The sequence below is a fragment of the Polyodon spathula genome, chromosome 23, assembly GCF_017654505.1.
Source record: "Polyodon spathula isolate WHYD16114869_AA chromosome 23, ASM1765450v1, whole genome shotgun sequence".
NCBI lineage: Eukaryota > Metazoa > Chordata > Actinopteri > Acipenseriformes > Polyodontidae > Polyodon > Polyodon spathula.
In genome coordinates this window covers 16,224,348-16,245,259 of record NC_054556.1, presented here as the reverse complement: position 1 = coordinate 16,245,259, position 20,912 = coordinate 16,224,348, and the positions used below count along the sequence as shown (strand labels likewise).

General features: G+C 40.7%; 1 protein-coding gene across 3 annotated transcripts in view; it reads right to left on the bottom strand.

The window, feature by feature from the left end:
- LOC121298026 (LIM and cysteine-rich domains protein 1-like) overlaps positions 1-20,912 on the bottom strand; it is a 60,749-nt gene that overhangs the window by 12,996 nt on the left and 26,841 nt on the right. Inside the window, exons 4-6 of one of the 3 annotated variants that reach the window (XM_041224749.1) lie at positions 15,963-16,304; positions 3,504-3,719; positions 857-1,174 (exon numbers count right to left, since the gene is read on the bottom strand). In XM_041224749.1, coding sequence (XP_041080683.1) covers positions 1,013-1,174; positions 3,504-3,719; positions 15,963-16,304 — 720 coding nt within the window. In that variant the 3' untranslated portion in view covers positions 857-1,012. Of the gene's footprint in view, positions 1-856; positions 1,175-3,503; positions 3,720-13,899; positions 14,721-15,962; positions 16,305-20,912 lie in introns of those variants that run through there. The other 2 variants (XM_041224750.1, XM_041224751.1) reach the window with 2 other exon arrangements.

Here is a 20,912-nt window from a genome sequence, read left to right as displayed (position 1 = left end):
AGTTTAGTATACAGTATCCTCCTACTCTACACGAGGCAGAAGTCGTCAGAGTTTGCATTTTAACAAACAGCTAGAATACAGAATTAAACAGTGTTTTAAAACAAACATTACAAGTTCATCTGCATTTCACTACACAGCTACTCATAGCAAGACTGAGACAGAACCAAACACACTGGAGACCAGTTCAAGGTAGAGAAATGACCTGTGGAGCTTGTTTTAGTGCTGGTACCTGTGACCAGATGACTGGTCCCTTATCTCATATCAGTACAGGCTGTGGTAAAGCACAAGCCTCTACAAGATGGGGAAAAAGAGACTGCCAAAAGCAAAATTATTAATCTGGAAGTTGTTTTACCATTAATGGAACTACCCTAGGCTGTATTTGCAGAAATGAAGTTTTCTACTGTCTTTTTTTTCCATTTGTAGCAAATCATTTTGCTGATTTTTTTTCTACCTTGCATAAATGTTTTTTTTTTTTTTTTTTTAATGCAAGTGCCTTTTTAGTATTTATCACATTTTACACTGCTAAGCAACATCAAAAACTCACATACAAAATTGTTGTAGAGTAGGGAATATGACCTTAAAATGAGCAAGTGAGCCTACATAGGATTCGATATAGATGAAAAATATAAGAGTGGCAATTTCTGCAATTCTAGCCTATAGTAGTTCCACTAATGGTACAAATACATATATAGTTATGGCCAAACGTTTTGCATCACCCTATAGAATTAACTCATTTTTCTTCATAAAGTCAAATGAAACCCGCTGAATAATATTGAATTACATATCGCTTTGTAGTTTTCCATATACCTGACGAAAAACTGACATAAATTGAAAAATGTGACATTTTGAAATCTAACATGACATACTGTACTATTATTATGGCTTCTGGTAGGCCTTTGCGATTTGCAGTTTCTTTGATTATATGATGTTAATGCCGATTTCAATAAAGCCACAGTGCATGTGTGTCAGCCTGTCGCCCAGGCGGTTGTGATGAAGGGAGGAGGGCAGCCCTTCAGGCTCGCTTGTTGCTCTTGCTGCATGTAGTGCACAGCAGCTTGGCCTGGTCCAGGATGAATGACTTGCCCATCAGTGGCTGCTCACACTCCACACAGCTGAAATGATTCCTGTGCCAGACGAGGCCCTCCATTTGCTGATAATCCTCAGAGAAAATGATCTGAAATAATCCCCCACCCAAAAAAAAGGATGTGTCAAACAAAGGCAATGCAGTGGAAAGCACAGTGAAAGCAGAGTGAAAGAGCACTGAAAGCAGAGTGAAAGCGCAATGAATGTAGAGTGAAAGGAGAGTGAAAGCAGTGGAAAGCACAGTGAATGTAGAGTGAAAGCAGAGTGAAAGAGCACTGAAAGCAGTGGAAAGCAGAGTGAAAGCGCAGTGAATGTAGAGTGAAAGCAGAGTGAAAGTGCAATGAAGGCAGAGTGAAAGCAGAGTGAAAGTGCAGTGAATGCAGAGTGAAAGCACATTGAATGCAGAGTGAATGTAGAGTGAAAGCACAGTGAATGCAGAGTGAATGCAGAGTGAAAGTGCAGTGCAAGCACAGTGAATGCAGAGTGAAAGTGCAGTGAATGCAGAGTGAAAGCACAGTGAATGCAGAGTGAATGCAGAGTGAAAGTGCAGTGAATGCAGAGTGAATGCAGAGTGAAAGTGCAGTGAAAGCACAGTGAATGCAGAGTGAAAGTGCAGTGAATGCAGAGTGAAAGCACAGTGAAAGCACAGTGAATGCAGAGTGAAAGTGCAGTGAAAGCAGAATGAAAGCACAGTGAAAGCACAGTGAATGCAGAGTGAAAGTGCAGTGAATGCAGAGTGAAAGCGCAGTGAATGCAGAGTGAAAGCACAGTGAAAGCACAGTGAATGAAGAGTGAAAGTGCAGTGAATGCAGAGTGAAAGCACAGTGAAAGCACAGTGAATGCAGAGTGAAAGTGCAGTGAAAGCAGAATGAAAGCACAGTGAAAGCAGTGAATGCAGAGTGAAAGTGCAGTGAATGCAGAGTGAAAGCGCAGTGAATGCAGAGTGAAAGCACAGTGAATGCAGAGTGAAAATGCAGTGAATGCAGAGTGAAAGCACAGTGAAAGCACAGTGAATGCAGAGTGAATGCAGAGTGAAAGCACAGTGAATGCAGAGTGGATGCAGAGTGAAAGTGCAGTGAATGCAGAGTGAAAGTGCAGTGAATGCAGAGTGAAAGCACAGTGAAAGTGCAGTGAATGCAGAGTGAAAGTGCAGTGAATGCAGAGTGAAAGTGCAGTGAATGCAGAGTGAAAGTGCAGTGAATGCAGAGTTAAATTGCAGTGAAAGCAGAATGAAAGCACAGTGAAAGCAGAGTGAAAGCAGTGTAACAGGGTGCTTGGAAAAGTCCCTTCCTGTATAAAGCTTTAAAAAAAACCCCATAAATTTAGTGTGTCCATTTATTATCTCCCCAATTTAACTGTGCTCCCTCACCACAGTGATTCCCCCATAGTTCAGGAGCACTAAAGGTCAGAGGACATCCTCTGATTCCACAACCAAGCCAATTACCCCTATACTATCAGAACACGTCCTCTGGAACCCCCAGCGAAGAGCAGATCCTGCGTTCCCCTTACTGCATGACTCACCACATCAAATCTATCCTCACTGCCTAGCAAAATGCTGTGGTTTATGACTTTAGAAACAATGGAACACAGAAAGCAGACACTGGGACAGAATGATGTCACAGTAGACACGTACAGCATTGCCTAAACATGTCTTGAATGGAAGGCAAACTGAGCTGCATTTCAGCTTATAGAGAGAACATGCTCAAAGTTCAGAACAATGAAGTTTCATTTCAATAACAGTGACAGAACTACCTTTTAAAAGTTTACCACTTTAAAAGCATAGGATATAGAAAAGCTATGCATAAAGCATAAACAAGTATTGTAAAGCCCAGAGAGGAATGAGAAAGCATATTCAAAAACATAGCTAACCATGGAAAACTATGGCAAATTGTATATGGGACAAGCATGGGAAAACTGCAAAAGTACAGTGGTAAACTTTTATAAGGGATTTTCAAAGAGTTAACTAGTTAAGTCTTTTATTAACTCCTACCTTTCATCTTTCTCATGAGCTGGAGAGGGCTGTGGGATGCTAGAGGACTAATGGCAATCCTGATTTACTGTGATTAGAGCCAGTAGAAGCATGCTAATGGATGGTGCTCTGTATCATGACTTCCTCCAATATAAAATCTGGCTGTTATGCCAAACTTGATTTGTCTCCATTTTTTTACACAATAAATGCATAGTATAACCAAGCAGAAATTACTGGGGTAAACTTTGTATAAAATGGGGTAAAAGTTAGAGCACACAAATAAAGCCTGACTACCCAAATACACAAATAAATAAAAACAAATCATTCACTGTGAGATGCTGTTCACACTGCCTGTCCCTGTCAGTGTGAGATGCTGTTCACATTGCCTGTCCCTGTCAGTGTGAGATGCTGTTCACTTTGCCTGTCCCTGTTTAAACCCCTCATCTCTCACCTCATCACAGCCAGCACAGCGAGGTCTCATAGTCTCACAGTAATGGCGGCCGCACATCAGAGACTCATCCTTCCAGAAGTAGATGAGATCCACCAGGGCCTCGTTGCACCTGCAGCACACGAAGCAGGTGGGGTGCCAGAGCCGGGCGTAGCCCCCTCTCTCAGCAAACACCGCTGGGCTGGCCAGCGGAGCCACCTGCTTACAGCGCTCACAGTGCTGTGGAGGAGAGCCACCCACAAGGTTAAACACAGTAAATAAGGTTTGATAGAACATGTGCTTCATTCAAAACTGCGTATTTGAAACCTATATAGCGAATGGAAGGGCAAAACAGGTAAGAGTGATACATTCAATGTAAACAAAAAGCACAACTTTGGAGTTTCAAAATGAACCTGGGGATAATATTGTTTATGTTTTTGGAGCTTTTGTACAGTGTATGTTATCAGACCAGGCTGCGTGCTCCATCTGGGTTTCCTGATTGATGACGACATCTAGGGGGGAGCGGAAATTCCTGTGGTTGGTACAATCATTGATATTTTTTCAAACGATTATATCTTGTGTGCCCAATTAATTGATTGCTATTTGGAGGCTTAACTGACAGCCCTAGTTTGCACACAACCTCTGCCCTGTTACCGACAGCTATGCAGTGTTCTGATCATCCATTCTGCTACACAAGCCCAGTGTCACAGTATTGTATATATCATGTAGGTATTTTGATTCATCCAGATACACAATGAGTCATTTTACCCAGACAGATCACACTGCTTATAAACAGAAGAGTCTCTTTATTGTTCAGTTTTGCTTTCTTTGAGCTTTCTGAAGTCCTTGACTCATACACTCAGGCCTAAGCTCTGAGGAGAGACCCTTTCCCCTTCAGATTCACCAATCACCTCACTAGGAGTGCCAGCATTTCTTCCAGCTCATTTACATTCCTCGCTGTCACTGCCGTGCTGCAATAGGCCAGGGCGCGCAGAGTAGATTGAACTTTGAGGTCAATGTTTAGAAATGCAGACAGAGGAAGCCATTACTGCACTCAATCCTGTAATCACTCAACAGAAGTTTCTACACAGAGTGGCACATGTTCGAAAGACAAGTAATCCAGATCTTCTCGTAGTTGCCCATAGTGTCTTACAAATCCCAGGGTTCTGGTCTGAAGGCGTTATGGGGTCATAACAGTAACAATCTCTTGAGAGGAAATCAAAATGAAGTGGAAATTAACTTACACACACACACACACACACTGTTGGCGCCGCTTTATCAGGGCGCCTCCGGAGATGTAAAAATATCCAGAATAAGCGGTTGTCCCAATCAAAAAAGAAGCATTGAAAAATACAGAAACACAATTATATCACATTACGAATAAATGTTAACTACATCATTTAAAAGACGCCATCATTTTTTTTATTCCTAACGATGTTGACACGCCAACTTTCTTTGTAAACCAAAGGAGACTCCTCCATCTTCAAGAGTTCAAAGTGGTTTACGCAAGTCACAGCGTAATCACGTACTCACACACTCAGTGTACTGTGCTATGCGAACCTGTCTTGCATTGAAAAGCGACCTCTGTTCACCATTTGAAAATACTGTATCCCAATTAAACAAAGTGACGTCCCAATTAAACAACAACATAAATAGCATTGGGAAGAACTGTCTCCCAGAGTTGCATCCCATTTAAGCAGGACTCCTGATCATCAGTATCCCGATTAGGTGGTGCCGACTGTGTGTGTGTGTGTGTGTGTGTGGTGTGTATATATATATATATATATATATATATATATATATATATATATATATATATATATATATATATATATATATATACACACACACATTTTATTTGATAAAATTTTATTAGATTTTTAGATTAGGTTTTTGACACAACTTTTTATATAAAATGACTGCAACATGATTCTGGGCATAAAACTATGTGTACAGCATATGGTTGTATATGGAAAATACTGTGAAGAAATAGTGAATATGAAATCAGCTGGATACTACTTTGTAAACACTAAGGCCAACACCTTTATTTGGCCTGTATATTTCTGACAGTAGTTCAACATTTAGGAAAACAATGTAAGCGATTGGCTAAAGTTTAAACGTTAATCTAGCAACAGCCCTGAATATTACCTGTCCGGTACTCAGTTAGGTAATCAGTTTGTGACTGCACCTCTAGATAGTTTTTTTTAATTAATGATAGATTAATGTAAATGATCTTGAACCAACATGACCCCTCCATTCGTCTCCAGTTTCGAGGCAATCAGGCAGATCTGCACTGAGTTAGCCTCGGCACAGAACATGTTTGAATAATTATTGGTTTGGAGGTCTGGTTTTGGGTTGAGTTCTTTAAATTTCAGGCCAGCTGAGGTAAGGCACGTTTCTCCCTGCAGCTGCTGTGTGCGAGTTACTCATTCATCAAGCACAGCGCTTTCATGTGCTGGCTGAATGTTACCCTAACACGAGTTAAATATATCCCCATGCTGCAGCTCTCTCTGTCTGTAGAGTGCTCAAACACAGCACAGGCAAAGCAGCACAGCCTGGCATCTACACAACTAACTCACAACTCTCTCTGCCTGTAGAGTGCTCAAACACAGCACAGGCAAAGCAGCACAGCCTGGCATCTACACAACTAACTCACAGCTCTCTCTGCCTGTAGAGTGCTCAAACACAGCATGGGCAATGCAACACAGCCTGGCATCTACACAACTCACTCACACGATAGCGGTTACATTTACAACATCCGTTCTGTCACCTTACTCAGAGAACAAAAAGGTCTGTATTTTCATACAATCCCCAATATAGTAATAACGAGACTCTGTGAATCAAACATTCAGCAACAGGAGGTTATGCTTCCTTTTTTTGGAGAAACATACTTGAAATGAGTTGTCGGTATGACAACAGTCCTGTCTGATTTTTTACAGTGTCTTACAGTCCTTTATTTGTAAGTGTGGCAGGGTGTAAGCCCTGCGTGTAAACAGTGTGTGGTAGTGTACTGTATATAAAGCGGTGATAATCCTTTGCTTGTGGTAGCAGGTTGGAAGGAGTGGGATGAAAACATCCAGTGAAGGCTCAGCCTGAACAAGCAGAAGCATTCATTTGAAGTGTATGTATTGTTTTGCTTGAACCTTTTATTTTAGACCCTATGCCATTTTGTTGTTTATCTGGTTTATAAACGTGTGCAACCAGCACTTCCACTGCAGCTTTTCAGCCTCTGATTAATTACTGACGCTATCTGGCTGCAATATGTAATCAAATATATTCCTAGTTACGTAACTGACAGACTAAACAGTTTGGACGCAGAGGCACAGAGCCCACACAGTACTGGTTCCCTAGGGCTGGGATTCACTCTCTCAGACACTACATCAAACACAAAAAGAGGCTCACGCACAGACACAGCTAGAGCTGGGTTAGTGCAGGTGATAAAGCACAGTTGAGCAGGCTCAGTGCAGGTGACAAGGAGCAGTGGAGCAGGCTCAGTGCAGGTGACAAGGCGCAGTGGAAGTTTAGAGCAGGCTCAGTAGAAGTTGCACTAAATCCCACTCACTGTCACCTGACAGCTGGCAGGCTTTGTGAACTCAACTCTCTCAAAGAACTGAACCTACTGATTGACTGTCGGACCAAGAACACCACTAAAGTGATCGTAGCTTACAAAAGAATTCCTTCCATTTTCCACGCCATCACTATATAGCTCTTAAATGTGTAGAGATGTATTTCTTGCACTCTATTTCCATTTTAAAATGTGATGGGTGATATTCCTATCTTTTGTAAAGGAGAAAAAAACAAATGTTAATGTTACAAAATGATTAAAAAAGATCATGGGCCCGATCTTCGATCTTCGATTTCCTCGCTAAATTTGAGCCACGCAAAAAAAATTGTGCTTTGGCACAAAATGAGAGATATTCCAAAATGGCACAAAGCAGTTGCGAGACATTGAAATGTAGCAGTTTTTAGAACAATTCGCAAATCTGTTTGTGCCTCGCAAAACCGTCTGCGCATTCACTACCAATACAGCAACTGCACACAACAGCCAAGCGAGAATGCTGCCAAGTCAAGGTCATTCACCTGCAAAATAAACATCAATCAAGCATTTTTATATACACAATACACAGAAATGCGTTATGTGACTCATTCTACTCGCCCATTTGAACATCATGATTAAGCCCAGTTTGTAAGGTTTTGAGTGTCGCCAGAATGGATTTTTTGTAAGAATAATAATTAATTCTAAATACGCTCCTAAAATGTTAATTGTAGTCTACTATCAATTCTCAATAAATGAACAGTCTCTGTACAATTAGCAACTTCGTCATTTACAGTTAAAAGAACTGTTTGTCCCGCCTCAGCTAACTTATGATTGGACTGCTGCAGAGAAAATACAGGTCTTTGGTTGATCGTATCACCGGTCTGACTTTAGGAAAACGTTAACTGCAGCTGCCCACCCCTCGCCTGTACTGCACAGCAACCTATGGAATAGATGGGTGTAACATGCATTTATACAATTAATTTACAGATGTGTAGTAACACATAGCAAAGATAACAGGCAGGGCCCCCCTCCCCTTTTCATCCTTCTCTAAATCTTCATTTCCATACTTTGATGGCACACGTTGGATGCCGATATGCCTGTGGAGCAGTGAAGAACACATATAACTGTATATGTAAACACACTACCGCTGTCCATCATATCAATACAATACTCAGTGATAAAACACACAACTGATCCACCCATTCGGTGTGTCCGGAAGGGGGAGGTTGGGGTTCTGTACTATTGTATGTTTGTACTATTGTACCCTATTCCAGAGTGGACTGTTACTCTGACACTATTTGAGCCAGCGGTGCGCTGTTATTGGAACTAGCACATTGCAACTATTGCGCAGATAATTGGTATATTCAGACGAATTAGGGCTTTCGCACAATTCAAATTTGATTGCGCTATGTGCATATTGAATGTCCACCTAGAATACATTTGCATCACATGTTTCTACTTACCAATGCATTACCATATGCTAATAGGACTGTATTAAAGGAACAGAAGGAAGGCAGTGTGCTGGACAGAGGTGAGTGCATGTTTCCACACTCGTCTGTTGGGCATGGGAATATGTTATAAACGTCAATGTGATATGAACATGTTATATATGTTATGGAAATGAAAAAAAAGAGGCTTATTGCGTGTATGTTTTTGCTGCAAATTGACAATGGTGATGCAGTATATAGGTTTGCATCACCATCAACTTTAGGTAAACTGGACTCGCTATCTCATGCAGCATTGAGGTATACAAGTCGTCGGTGTGCAAACCCTTTGAATATCGGGCCCCATCAGCGTGCTGAAGAGAACTAGGGTTACAGTATTTAGTTGTTTGGTTCTAGTTTTGTAAAAAGTAAAAATTCTATTTGCAACCCTTGCTTTTAGTCTTACACTGTCATGGTCTCCTGGACACTGAAAATGTCCACATCCCGAGGTCCTGTTGCTGTACCCCCAGCTGCTTTTCCACATGTCAATTACATTGTCCCAGACCAGCTCGAAGTCAATAACTTACTTTGATAGACAGTACTGAAATGTTCGGACATGTAAAAGTTGTGCAATACAGCATATAGACCATTGCACTGTGCCCGTTTCCAGCTTATGTTTTTAATTATTACAATAGGTTCGGCATGTAGATGTTTGTATAAGCGACAACTGATTAAAATCAAATTGTACTGCATTACTATAATGAACACTGTAAATCACCCTTAATAGTTTATTACAGTAATTGCTTTTCCCATGGTTATACTAAGCTTTTACCACAGTTTATGCTTTGAATATGCTTTACCATTCCTCTTTGGGTTTTACAGTGCTCACCTATGCTTTTGTTTTTGTTTTACACTTTGCAATGCTTTTATTATGGAAAATTTTATAAGGGCAATGCCACACCTAGAACTGTATTTTGAGTGCCACACAAAACAAATGTACTTGTTGTATCACAATGTCTACTGTGTATATTTAGCCAGGTTATTCATGAACTCTGCTTTTTGTTAGTCCCTTTGAAGTGATAGTAAACGGGTTTGACTCTACCTCTCTCCCTTCCCCTGTATTGCTCATCACTGCAAACCCTCGCAGTTGAAATCAATTCATAAAATAAACCTCAAATTACACATGTTTATCCATTAGGACAGAAATAAGCTAGTGAATCAAATTCATTCTTTGTGGTCGCCAGGCCAGGATTACAATAATAAAACCTGTTTGGATTGTGAACTTTGTTGCCTGTCTTCTGTTTCCTAATCACATCACCACTACACCTGAGCACTGCAAACCACTTTGCCACATGTGGTGTAAGAAGTGGGATGGCTCACACTACATTATCAGTGCTGCTGGAGGCACTGGATAGCAGATGGGAGGTCGACGAGAGGTACACAGAGGAGAGGTACATGGCTCAAATCGAGAGCATCGGTCTTGCAACAATGCCCAATGCATCAACGAGAACTGTGATGATGGCTCCAAAGGCACGGGCACAGAAAATGTGTGTGAGAGCCACAAGGTCAGGGTGCTATCTCCTGTATCCATGGAGATACAGCGGCATACACCACACTAAAAGTAGACTTTTAGTGGGGGTGGCAGGTCCGGACTATTGAAGGTAGACGGCGCTGGGGCGCTAGTATATCCACACTTCATTATTAAGGGGCAATTATTATATAGGTTAAAACTTGCCACGGGCACAGGACAGCCTGTAACACAATTAATGGTTCCCCCACCTTGTCGGCTCGAGGTCATGAGGCTGGCGCATGATATCCCTTTTGCAGGGCACCTCAGAGTTGACTAAACAAGGGAATGTATATTGGCTCGATTTTATTGGGTAGGGCTTCATAATGAAGTGTCGAAATATGTAGCCCCATGCCCAGACTGCCAGAGTAGCGCCGGGTCCAGTGCACCTTGCCCCTTTGGTCCCACTTCCCATTATTTCCACTCCTTTTGAACGCATTGCAATGGACATAGTGGGCCCTTTGCTACCTTCTGAATCTGGATATACGCATATACAGAGCCAAGAAAAAGTTTGTAAGTCCCAACGATAATTATGGAAATTCCATAGTTTTAGCCTTCTTGAATCAAAACCAATCTTTTTTTAAATATCCAATAGGGTTTATATTAACCATTTCCATGTCTTTTGAAACACAATGATGTATAAATTAGGCAAACAATGAGTAATTAAGATTCAGGGTATGTGAAAAAGTAAGTTAACCCCTGGTTTTATCAGCTCAATTAAGGGGATAATTAGAATCAGATGTTTAAATAATTAAGTAGATCTTCTGCGGTGAGTTTGGGTGGCCCCACTCCATAGAAAGATCAGAAACTTTGTGAGTTTGGTCTTCACCATACAGTTGTGTGGAAACACGTCATGCCACAATCAAAAGAAATCTCTGAGGACCTCAGAAAAACAGTTATTGATGCTCATCAGTCTAGAAAGGGTTATAAAACCATTTCTAAGGATTCGGGACTCCACTCAATCCACTATCAGAAAGAACTGCCTACAAATGGAGAAAGTTCAAGACCACAGTCACTCTACCCAGGAGTGGTCATCCTACCAAAATCTCTTCAAGAACAAACTGGAAAATCATCAAGGAAGTCACAAAGAACCCTAAAGTAACTTCCACGAATCTGCAGGACACTCTTGCCTTGGCTAATGTGAGTGTTCAAGACTCAACTATCAGAAAAAGAATGGTGGTGTTCATGGAAGGATAGCCAGAAGGAAAGCACTGCTCTCTAAAAAGAACATTGCTGCTGATCTGAAGTTCATCAAAGAGCACACTGATGATCCACAAGACTTCTGGAACAATGTTCTCTGGACATACGAATCAAAGGTAGAAATGTTTGGCCTCAATGAGAAACGTTATGTTTGGCGAAAACCAAACACTGCGTTCGAACAGAAGAACCTCATCCCATCCGTCAAGCATGGTGGTGGTAGTGTGATGGTAGGAGTGTGATGGTTTGGGGCTGCTTTGCTGCCTCAGGACCTGGACAGCTTGCCATCAGTGACCCAACCATGAATTCTGCATTGTATCAGAAGATTCTAGAGGAGAATGTCAGGCCATCCGCCCGTGAGCTGAAGCTGAACCGAAAGTGGGTCATGCAGCAAGACAATGATCCTAAACATACAAGCAGATCTACAAAAGAATACGATTTTCCACGTTTTAGAATGGCCTAGTCAAAGGCCGGACCTAAACCCCATTGAAATGTTTTGGCAGGATCTGAAGCGAGCTGTCCATGTAAGGAAGCCCTCAAATGTCAGTTCTGCAAGGAGGAATGGGATAAAATTCTTCAAAACTGATGCGACAGACTGACCAACAGTTACAGAAAACACTTAGTTGAAGTCATTGCTGCTCAAGTGGGTGCCACCAGTTCCTGAATCAAAAAAGGTTCATATACTTTTTTTCACACATGGATACTGAATGTTGAATCATTTGTGGATAAATAAATGTTGAAAAAGTATCATGTTTGTGTCATTTGTTTAATCAGGTTATCTTTATCAATTATTAGGACTTGGATTAAGATCTAATAACATTTTAGGTTTGAAATATGTGAAATATGTGAAAATCCTAAGGGGTTCACAAAATTCTCGGCACTGTATAGTAGTGGCAGATTATGCAACGCGATACCCGGAAGCAGTTCCATTTAGGTCCACTAGTGCAGCTGCAATAGCCAAGGAAGAACTGCAGATTATATCGAGAGTAGGGATCCCAAAAGAGATACTGACTGATCATAGAACTAACTTCCTGTCTAATACGTTACAGCAAGTATATAAAATATAAAAAATACATCCCATCAGGACATCTATTTATCATCCACAGACAGATGGTTTGGTTAGACCTTAAGGCAGATGCTGAGACTTTGTGAGCCAAGAGTAAAAAACATTGGGCAACGCTTTTCTCCTATCTCCTTTTGGCAGTGAGAGAGGTGCCGCAGAGCTTGACAGTGTTCTCCCCCTTCAAGCTCTTGTATGGCCGACAGCCTCGATCTGTTGAGAGAGGGGTGGGAAGAGCACAAAGGTTCGTCCTAAAATGTAGTGCAGCATGTGCTTCTACTTAGAGATCGCCTGGATTTGGTCGGTCGTTTGACCCATGACAATCTCAAAGTGGCTCAGCACCGGCAACAGCAGCATTACAATAAAAATGCACAAATTCAGACCTTTCGACCAGGAGACACAGTAACGCTGCTCCTTCCCTCGCTGAAATCAAAACTGAATCCTAAATGGCAGGGGCCATATGAGGCGAGTCAGGTTACACTGTGGCACTTTGCCACAACCATGGGAAAAGGATGGGGAAAACTGAAAAATGATCTTGTAAATTTACTGTGTTAAACTTTTATTAGTGTGCACGTTATACTGTATCTATTAAAGGTTTTGCAATTTGTTCTTTGTTAACAGCAGTCTGTAACTGTGACATGTAAGATCAACAACGCCAGCAATCAGCACAGCCCTGCACGCTCCTGCTCTTCATCCTGTTCAATACCTTGCAGATGCTTTCCACATGTGGACTTTCTATTGTTTTCAAGCAGGCTAACTCTCTATTGGAACTTGGCTTTTGTTTGCAGAACGAGGACGGCCCTTGCCCTGAAAGCTGGAAGTCTGAGAAATGAAAGATGACAAGCTTCTCATCTACAACAGGAAGAGCCAGCTCCTTTTAAAATGTTGGACAAGAAACCAGTGTTTTTTTCATTAAAGTATCATTGCACATTATATAAACTGGACTTCAGTGATTGTTTACATAAAGACTTTGAAACAAACAGCATGGATTCAGGTTATTGAAATGCATCTCTTTAGTGACTTTGTCTGTAAAAATTTGTAATATCACAGGGAAGGACCTAGTTTGATGATTTAACCCTTTCCAGCATGGTAACCTCATATGGGGACAGCTAAAAAAAAAGTGTTTATACTTGTTTTCACAAAGATTGCAAGAGTAAAACACGCTTTTGCAAAACTCTTCACACAAATCTCTACATTTAGCACAAAATTCATGTAAGAGTTTCTTGTTTTCTCATTGAATCCATATGTTTGCAATTGAAAGCAATCGATTCCAATTGCATTCATTTATACTTCACATGTGCACATGCATCAATTTTTCAATCATCTATCAGACCTTAATCATGAATAAAAGGGGCCACAGGTGAACTCTCAGTTGTGGGAGAGAAATGGAGCAGGTACGAAAGAGAAGACAAGCTGGAGCTTGAAGAGAAAGAGAAAGAGAAAGAGAAAGAGGAAAAACACATAATCTATCAAATGAGATACAAGCAATTGTTGTTGATCATGTAATCAACCATCTACTGACCATGAGAGAAGCTGGGCAGCAGGTGCAACCCAATCTCATCAGATCAATGGTTGCTTCAGTCCTTCATATCTTCAGGAATGAGAATAGATAAGTGGCCTTTGCAAAGTATACACCTCTGTACTGTCTGTACTGTAAGCGATCGAGAAAAAGTTTATTTATATTTGTCAACATTTCATCCATTTTTCGAATTGATAGAAAACCTCTATTTGGTGGCAGAGGACGACTCTTCACAAAACAGGAGACTGAAATTGTGGACATGGGCATTGCAAACAATGCCATCCATCTAAAAGACATTCAGGGCAGGGTCATTCAGAACAATGATATATTTCCAAATATTAACTGTGTTAGTTTGGCAGCTATTGACCGAGTCATAAAGAGAAACCTAATTAAAATGAAACAAGTGTACAGGGTGTCATGTGAGCGGATAAAGGAGATGCAGTATCAGGATGAACAAGTCAGTCATTCACTGCATTCTTTACTGTGCTGTACTGTAATATAAACATATATACTACTGAACCACCAAAGGCCCATATAACACAGCACGGCTGCTGGCGTTCCCAGATTCAATGTATGAAAGTCTTATACCCCCAGAAGAGAAAGTGCTGGAAGGGCCAGAGCTGACGAACTTTGTCACTGTGTTGGACAATGTCAGCTTCCACCACTCTGCGCTTGTCCGACGGTGGTTTGGAGCTCATGCACGCTTTTCAATGGTGTTCCTCCCTTCCTGAACCCCACAGAGGAGTTTTCCGCCTGACGCTGGAAAGTGTCTGACCGTAATCCCCATGAGCAGGCAACACTTCTCCAGGCCATGGAGGAAGCATGTCAAGACATCACTGCAGATGCATGTCCGAGATGTATGTCCAAGAAAACATTCTCTGTGATGTTGATGAGAACATGTGGCTTGACAGAAATCAGAAGCTGGATGTTGAATACCTGGAAAATCATTTTTTTGTTTGTTTTCTGTTGTAATTATAGCAAACTATGATTTTATGTACAAGTTTTCAGTGATGTCTGAGCTATTTGGGCCTAAGTCTACTGAAAAAGAAAAGATACACAATTCTAGGTAACATGTATGGTCACGTTACACAATTTCCATTAAAGTAAGAAGAGTAAACAGGCAGAAATGGTATGAGGAAAAAATGAATAAAAAAGGGTTAAAAATGTGGATGTTTATTATTTTGAATTTATTGCTCCTTTGTGAAACAGTTGATAATGTCAGCTTTTCATTTGATGACAAATGTATAATTTTGATGCGAATACTTGATTTTGAACATTATTGCACTTTGCAAAGGAGTTTTTGAAGTTTTGCAAACCACAAGTCCTTTTTGATTCGTGTGTTAACTGTTTTGGTAACGTAGGATATTGTTTATTGAAATGTGTTTAAAGCGACCGAGAAAAAAATTAATATCCCAGCTAATAGCTATATACATATACTACACAAGCTAGATCAATCAAAGTGTATTTTGAGAGAGAGAGAGACTATCATAGACACTTCTCTGGCAACTAGAACTGAGGAACAACTTCTGAACTCAGACCATCTGAAACAGAGATTAGTATTTCAATAAGGGATGCTTTAAGTCATGGCCAATTATGGTAACTGCACAGCATAGCCATGGAACAAGCATGGGCAAACTGCAAAATGACTGTGGTAAACTGTGTGTCTGCGTGCCAGTGTTAGTGTGCGTGTCAGTGTGTGTGCGTGTGTGCGTGTGTGCGTGTCTGCGTGTGTGTATATATACCACAGGGAGTAGTGGGCTGAGTGCAAAGGGGCATGTGATGTGAATGGAATGAGGACAGTTGTGTACTCCCAGCACTCAGGATTCTCCAGAAATGGAACAAACCTAAAACAAACTCAGAACGATTGCAAACACAATAGATTAATTACAGAAATATACGAAATACATTAAAATGACATGTGAAGCAACTTTCACAGCATTCACTGCGGTCTTTAATTAACTCCTACTTTTTGAAAGATAAATTAAATAAATAGGTAAGCAATTGACAAACAGCTGGAGAGAGCTTAAGAGACCTTTAATTACTTTGATGGTTACACTAGTTTTGTGAAGTCAGTAGGTGATTTTCTCTTTTCAATGTTAATTAAAGGCTGGAGTAAACTCTGAGAATATGGCCTGTACTCTGTGACTGAAGCAGCTATTTCATGACAGGTATACTCACGTATTCACTTTTCTGGTTACAGTCTGTGGCAGTCCCGTTTGGTGCAGAGGAGGTTTCCTGTGGGGTCTTCTTGCCATTCTTTTGGGGTTGCTTGCCCTCGTCTTTGGAAGTGCCAGCCTCTCCGGGGAGTGCTACCTCCCCAACGCCAAGTGCGTCTTGTTTATACAACTTGACAAACTCCTCCATGGCTCCGACCTCCCCTTCCGACAGGCCAAGGCACTGGGCGGGGTCCAGGTCGTACACAGGTAGCTGTCTCAGTAGCTGCCTGCGTCTGTGGTAAGCCCCCTCTGTCCCCGCCACAGGCTGCATTTCTTTGGGAATCAGCTCCATGTAGAGAATAGCCTGTAATGAGATATTCAGCAGTAAGCGAATTAAGAAAATACTACACACACAATACAGTAGCAATGTTCTTCTCTGTGAAATACTGGGTCCTAGTTAGGAAGCTTAAACTCACAAGTTTATTTATTTCTTTTTTTAATAATTTAGAGGGCTCAATTATTTTTCCCCAATTTAGAATGTCAAATTTCTCTCCCTCACAGCAGCAATTCTCCACAACAGCTCAGGAGAATTGAAGGTCAGTGGGCATTCTCCAATTCGAGAGCCAAGCCAACTGCAGTTGCCAGTGAGCTACCGGTCTCTGGAGGCCAGTCCTGCAGCTGTCTGCCTGAGCTCTCCAGGTGTCTGGCCAGTAGGGTTTACTGGAGTGCAATGAGGGGAACAGTCCCTGCCGGTTAGTAGGCTGTTTCTCTTACACTACAGTAGCTGTTTTTATTAAATACTAATTTAAACATTATGCAATTGTTTCTTAAATACACACTGTTCAAAAGGTAACAAAACAGCTATGTGATCATTTCACACAAACAAGTACTTCTGTGGCAGTCTGTCACAGGATGGCTTGTGTGGTGATGTCAGACCCAGAACAGAAACACAGAACGGTAAGTGAATGGTGCTGTTGCGCAGATTTATTGTAAATGAACAAATAAAACAGTTGAACAAACAAAAAACACTTAACAAAACAAACAGCGTGTTGGTCAAAATAAACAGACGGACAAAACAGACGAAACGAAACCAAGCAGTTGATGAACAAACAAGTACCATGCTGGTGCTTTCTGCACGAAATAGCAATTGTTATTGTACTTTCTACGTTATTAACTACCTCCTTTCTCTCAACTACCGTTCTCCACTCTGAAACATGCATCTACAAAAAAAAACTGTACCAGGATTCAAATAATTATTCACTTGACTCCCAGCACGTGAACTAATTTGTGCAATCCTCGTGCTCACATACTTTATCTGCACGTGGAGTGATTGTGCAATCACTGTGCCAAAGTACAACTAAATATTTTATCAACATTTGTGCTAAATATCCCACATTACAGCCTGTGAACCGGGTGTAATGTCGGACACTTGGTTATAATATATATATATATATATATATATCTATATATATATATATATACTATTACACACACACACACACACACACACACACAGTACCAGTCAAAAGTTTGAGTACACCTGCTTGAAACCAGGTTTTTCATGATTATCTATGCTTTTAACTGTATAAACTTATCTATAAACACTTAATATTTCATTATATGATACGTGTACTTATATAAGCTGATAATCATAAGTGAATTGCATTAAAAAATGTAATTTTTAAATGAAAATGCAAGTCTTGTCAATTTCACTGAAATGGTCACCCAAAGCAAGGGGATTTCAGTCTGAAGCCCAAGTGGGTTAAAAGTCTGAAATGTGTATAACACAGTGTTAGAACACTGGCCTAACTATAAAAGTGTCTTTGCTAGATGTTCTCCAAGTTAACTAGCATGTTACCTAATTAACCTTTTGTCTCAATTTTTGTTAACAGGTGAGAGGCCATGATTACTATAAATATAGTTAGATTAGGCACAAGTTTGTCATTCCTGAATGTAAGGGAGCAGAAAATGGCAAAATACGTTCAGTTAAGCAAAGAAAAAAGACTGTAATTACTTTAAGAAATGAAGATTAATTGCAAGAACTTTGCAAGTGTCTGTAACTGCTGTGGCCAAGACCAAACGATTTGAAGATACTGGCACTCATGAGGACCGAACAAGGTCAGGCAGGCCAAGGTTGACCTCAGAATCAGAGAACAAGTTCATTCGAGTCACAAGTCTGCGAAACCGGCAATTAACTGACCCTGAAATACAAGCTCAGCTAAATGCTACTAGAAGTACAGATGTTTCAACATCAACTGTTCAGAGGAGATTGCGTGAAGATGGCCTAACTGGAAGAATTGCTGCAAAGAAACCATTGTTAAGAGTGCAGAATAGAAGAGACTTGCCTGGGCCAAAAAACACAGAAACTGGACGTTTGAGGAGTGGAAGTTGGTCTTATGGGCTGATGAGTCAAAATTTGAAATATGTGGGTCCAACCGCTGAGTATTTGTAAGATGCAGAGAGGGTGAGTGCATGAGTTCTGCATGTGTGGTTCCCACTGTCAAGCATGGAGGAGGCAGTGTCATACTCCTTATGTTCGCTCAGTATAGTGGCTTATTGAAATGTGTTCCTTTAAAAAGATGTTTGTTTCCCGCAATCATTTCATTACCGATCCAAATGAAACTACAATACATTACTCATGCTGACCATGTTAATCTACAGCAAACATTCCTTTTACAGGACTGGGAAACGTTAATAAAAACCTTAAATCCACCAGACTGCCAGAAAATAACAGAAATCAATTTCATCACTGAAATCTGGTATTTCTGCAATTGCCGAGATTGGAATGGTTTTATTGTAATAACTGAAAGGCCATCCAATTTCTTCTTTAAAAAATAATAAAAACTTGAAGCACCTCTGTGGCCTCAATACAGCTTTCAAGCATGCCCTCTGTCCGAGTGCAGAGGCCACAGGATGTGATGACTGAAACAGAGAACGATATAAACAGTGGATCTATACAAACAGAATACACTCATTAAGAGCTCTGCTCTTTAAATATATAACTGAAGAGCATCTCCCGAACCAGCAAAAAGCACCAGAACCCACTTGTCAAAAAATAAAAGGCATCAACCTCCCTGATATTTCACTGCTTCATTGTTAAATTACTTCACAATTCTGCTGAACAGGGCTGGTTGCTGCTTTGATATAAACTTTAAGAGCGGTTTAACAGCCATTACATGACGAATGAAAATGTTTGGCAGGCGCTTGCTCAGGAAAGCTGTGCCAGAATTCTTTACGACTACATGCCTGGGATGAGGGTATGCTTCCCTAACCTCCCTATCATCACTCGTGGAGATCAGAGCTTTCCTCTGGAAATATTTAGGAATTTAGTGTAAGAGGTGAGGTGCTGTGGACTGAATAATATAATGATATCACTGGCTAACCATCCCTTCGGTGCGATTCTGGGAAAGGAACTGCATCTTGGAATAAGACCAAGAACACAGGTAGCATTATATACACCAAAGCTTATTCTTTATATTGCAGTCAAACCTGCTTAATATCACTCCTGTGAATGTCACCCTCTGCTTATTATCACCTCATTAATGGGACTTGATAGGGACAAGCTCCTGATAACATCACTTCAGTTAATATCACTCACATTAATAATGTTGCTTTCCACCTCTCTTAATAGCACTTTGGGAAATAAAAGCTTACCATTTTATAATTAATGCAATACCTAGAACTATATTTCGAGTTCCACAGCAAAGAAAGTATATTTGTTTTATTAACACTTAATGTGCTTTGATTGACAAGCTATTGGTAAACTCCTGATTAATTCAACTCCGGTATTTAGTATTTGTATTGAGTCTCCTGAAACATGCTGAAATGACTCAGTGACTACAACTCTGACATCAGCATCTCCAAAGAGACAGCATTGATTACTGTCCAGACGTCAAGCAGAACTTTCACATACACGCTCTATACTTACTCTGGTTCTGTCTTTACATCCAGAACCACTCTCCTCCAGAGCTCCAGTTCAGATGTATTTATTTAGCCCGGATAAACCCTTGAGACCTATTATTACAAGGGGGGCCTGGCATATAAAGGCTATGAAGCGCTACTGTAAGTGTTAAAAAATGAAGACAAAAAAAGCAATCAGACAATTCACGTGGGCATGTGTTCTCAAAAGTGTGTAAAGTAAGTTTAAGGATTGGATTCTCTGCAGCTAGATTATGAGAAGGGAGCAGGGAAAGACTTAGTTCGGTCAAAGAGTTCCACATTGTGAGAGAGGACTGAAGGCAAAGGGTCACTGACGTGGACAGAGGATTATGTTGATGAATGCGGCTCACGTTCATCTCACAGATACTCTGATTTAGAGCATTGTGCTGATCGCACACAACAACTGTCAATGATCATGGCATTGTCATCTTGAAATGTAGCACTGTGGGGTGATACACAAAACAAGTCTGATGAATCCCAGTCAGAAACCAGCAACAAATCTCAATTCATCAGCCTTCTTCTGGATTCCAACACTATTTAACTATTACATTAGAATTTTGTCATATGAATGACATTTTATGTTAACAAACAGCTTTTTATAAATGTCTGCAATAAATGTGGAACTGGTTGATCATTGTCAATTCTGGTCTTGAAACTGCTTCACATGGACTGGCGGATTCAGATTGGAACCGAGATATTATCATACAACATTCTTTATTGCATCCCTTAAAGGGACCATAGAAATCTCAAGGCATTCAAATAATTTAACCACATTTATTTATGAGCCAATAAAAATTACACTGCAGCATTTACTCCTAATGGCAAGTGAGCTGTGTGGAGCTTGTGTGGAGAGGCAAAGGGATGCAGGAAACCTTGTAGAAGAAAAACATGTGTTTTCAGTTGGGGGCGACTGTGTGTGTGCCAAGCTGAGAAATAATTTAATGAGATGGTTGGTGTTGTTTAAAACTTGGCCTCCACTGATGTAAGTGGGGCCATTCTAAACAAGCGTGCTAAGCAGATCCGTCCCCACCAC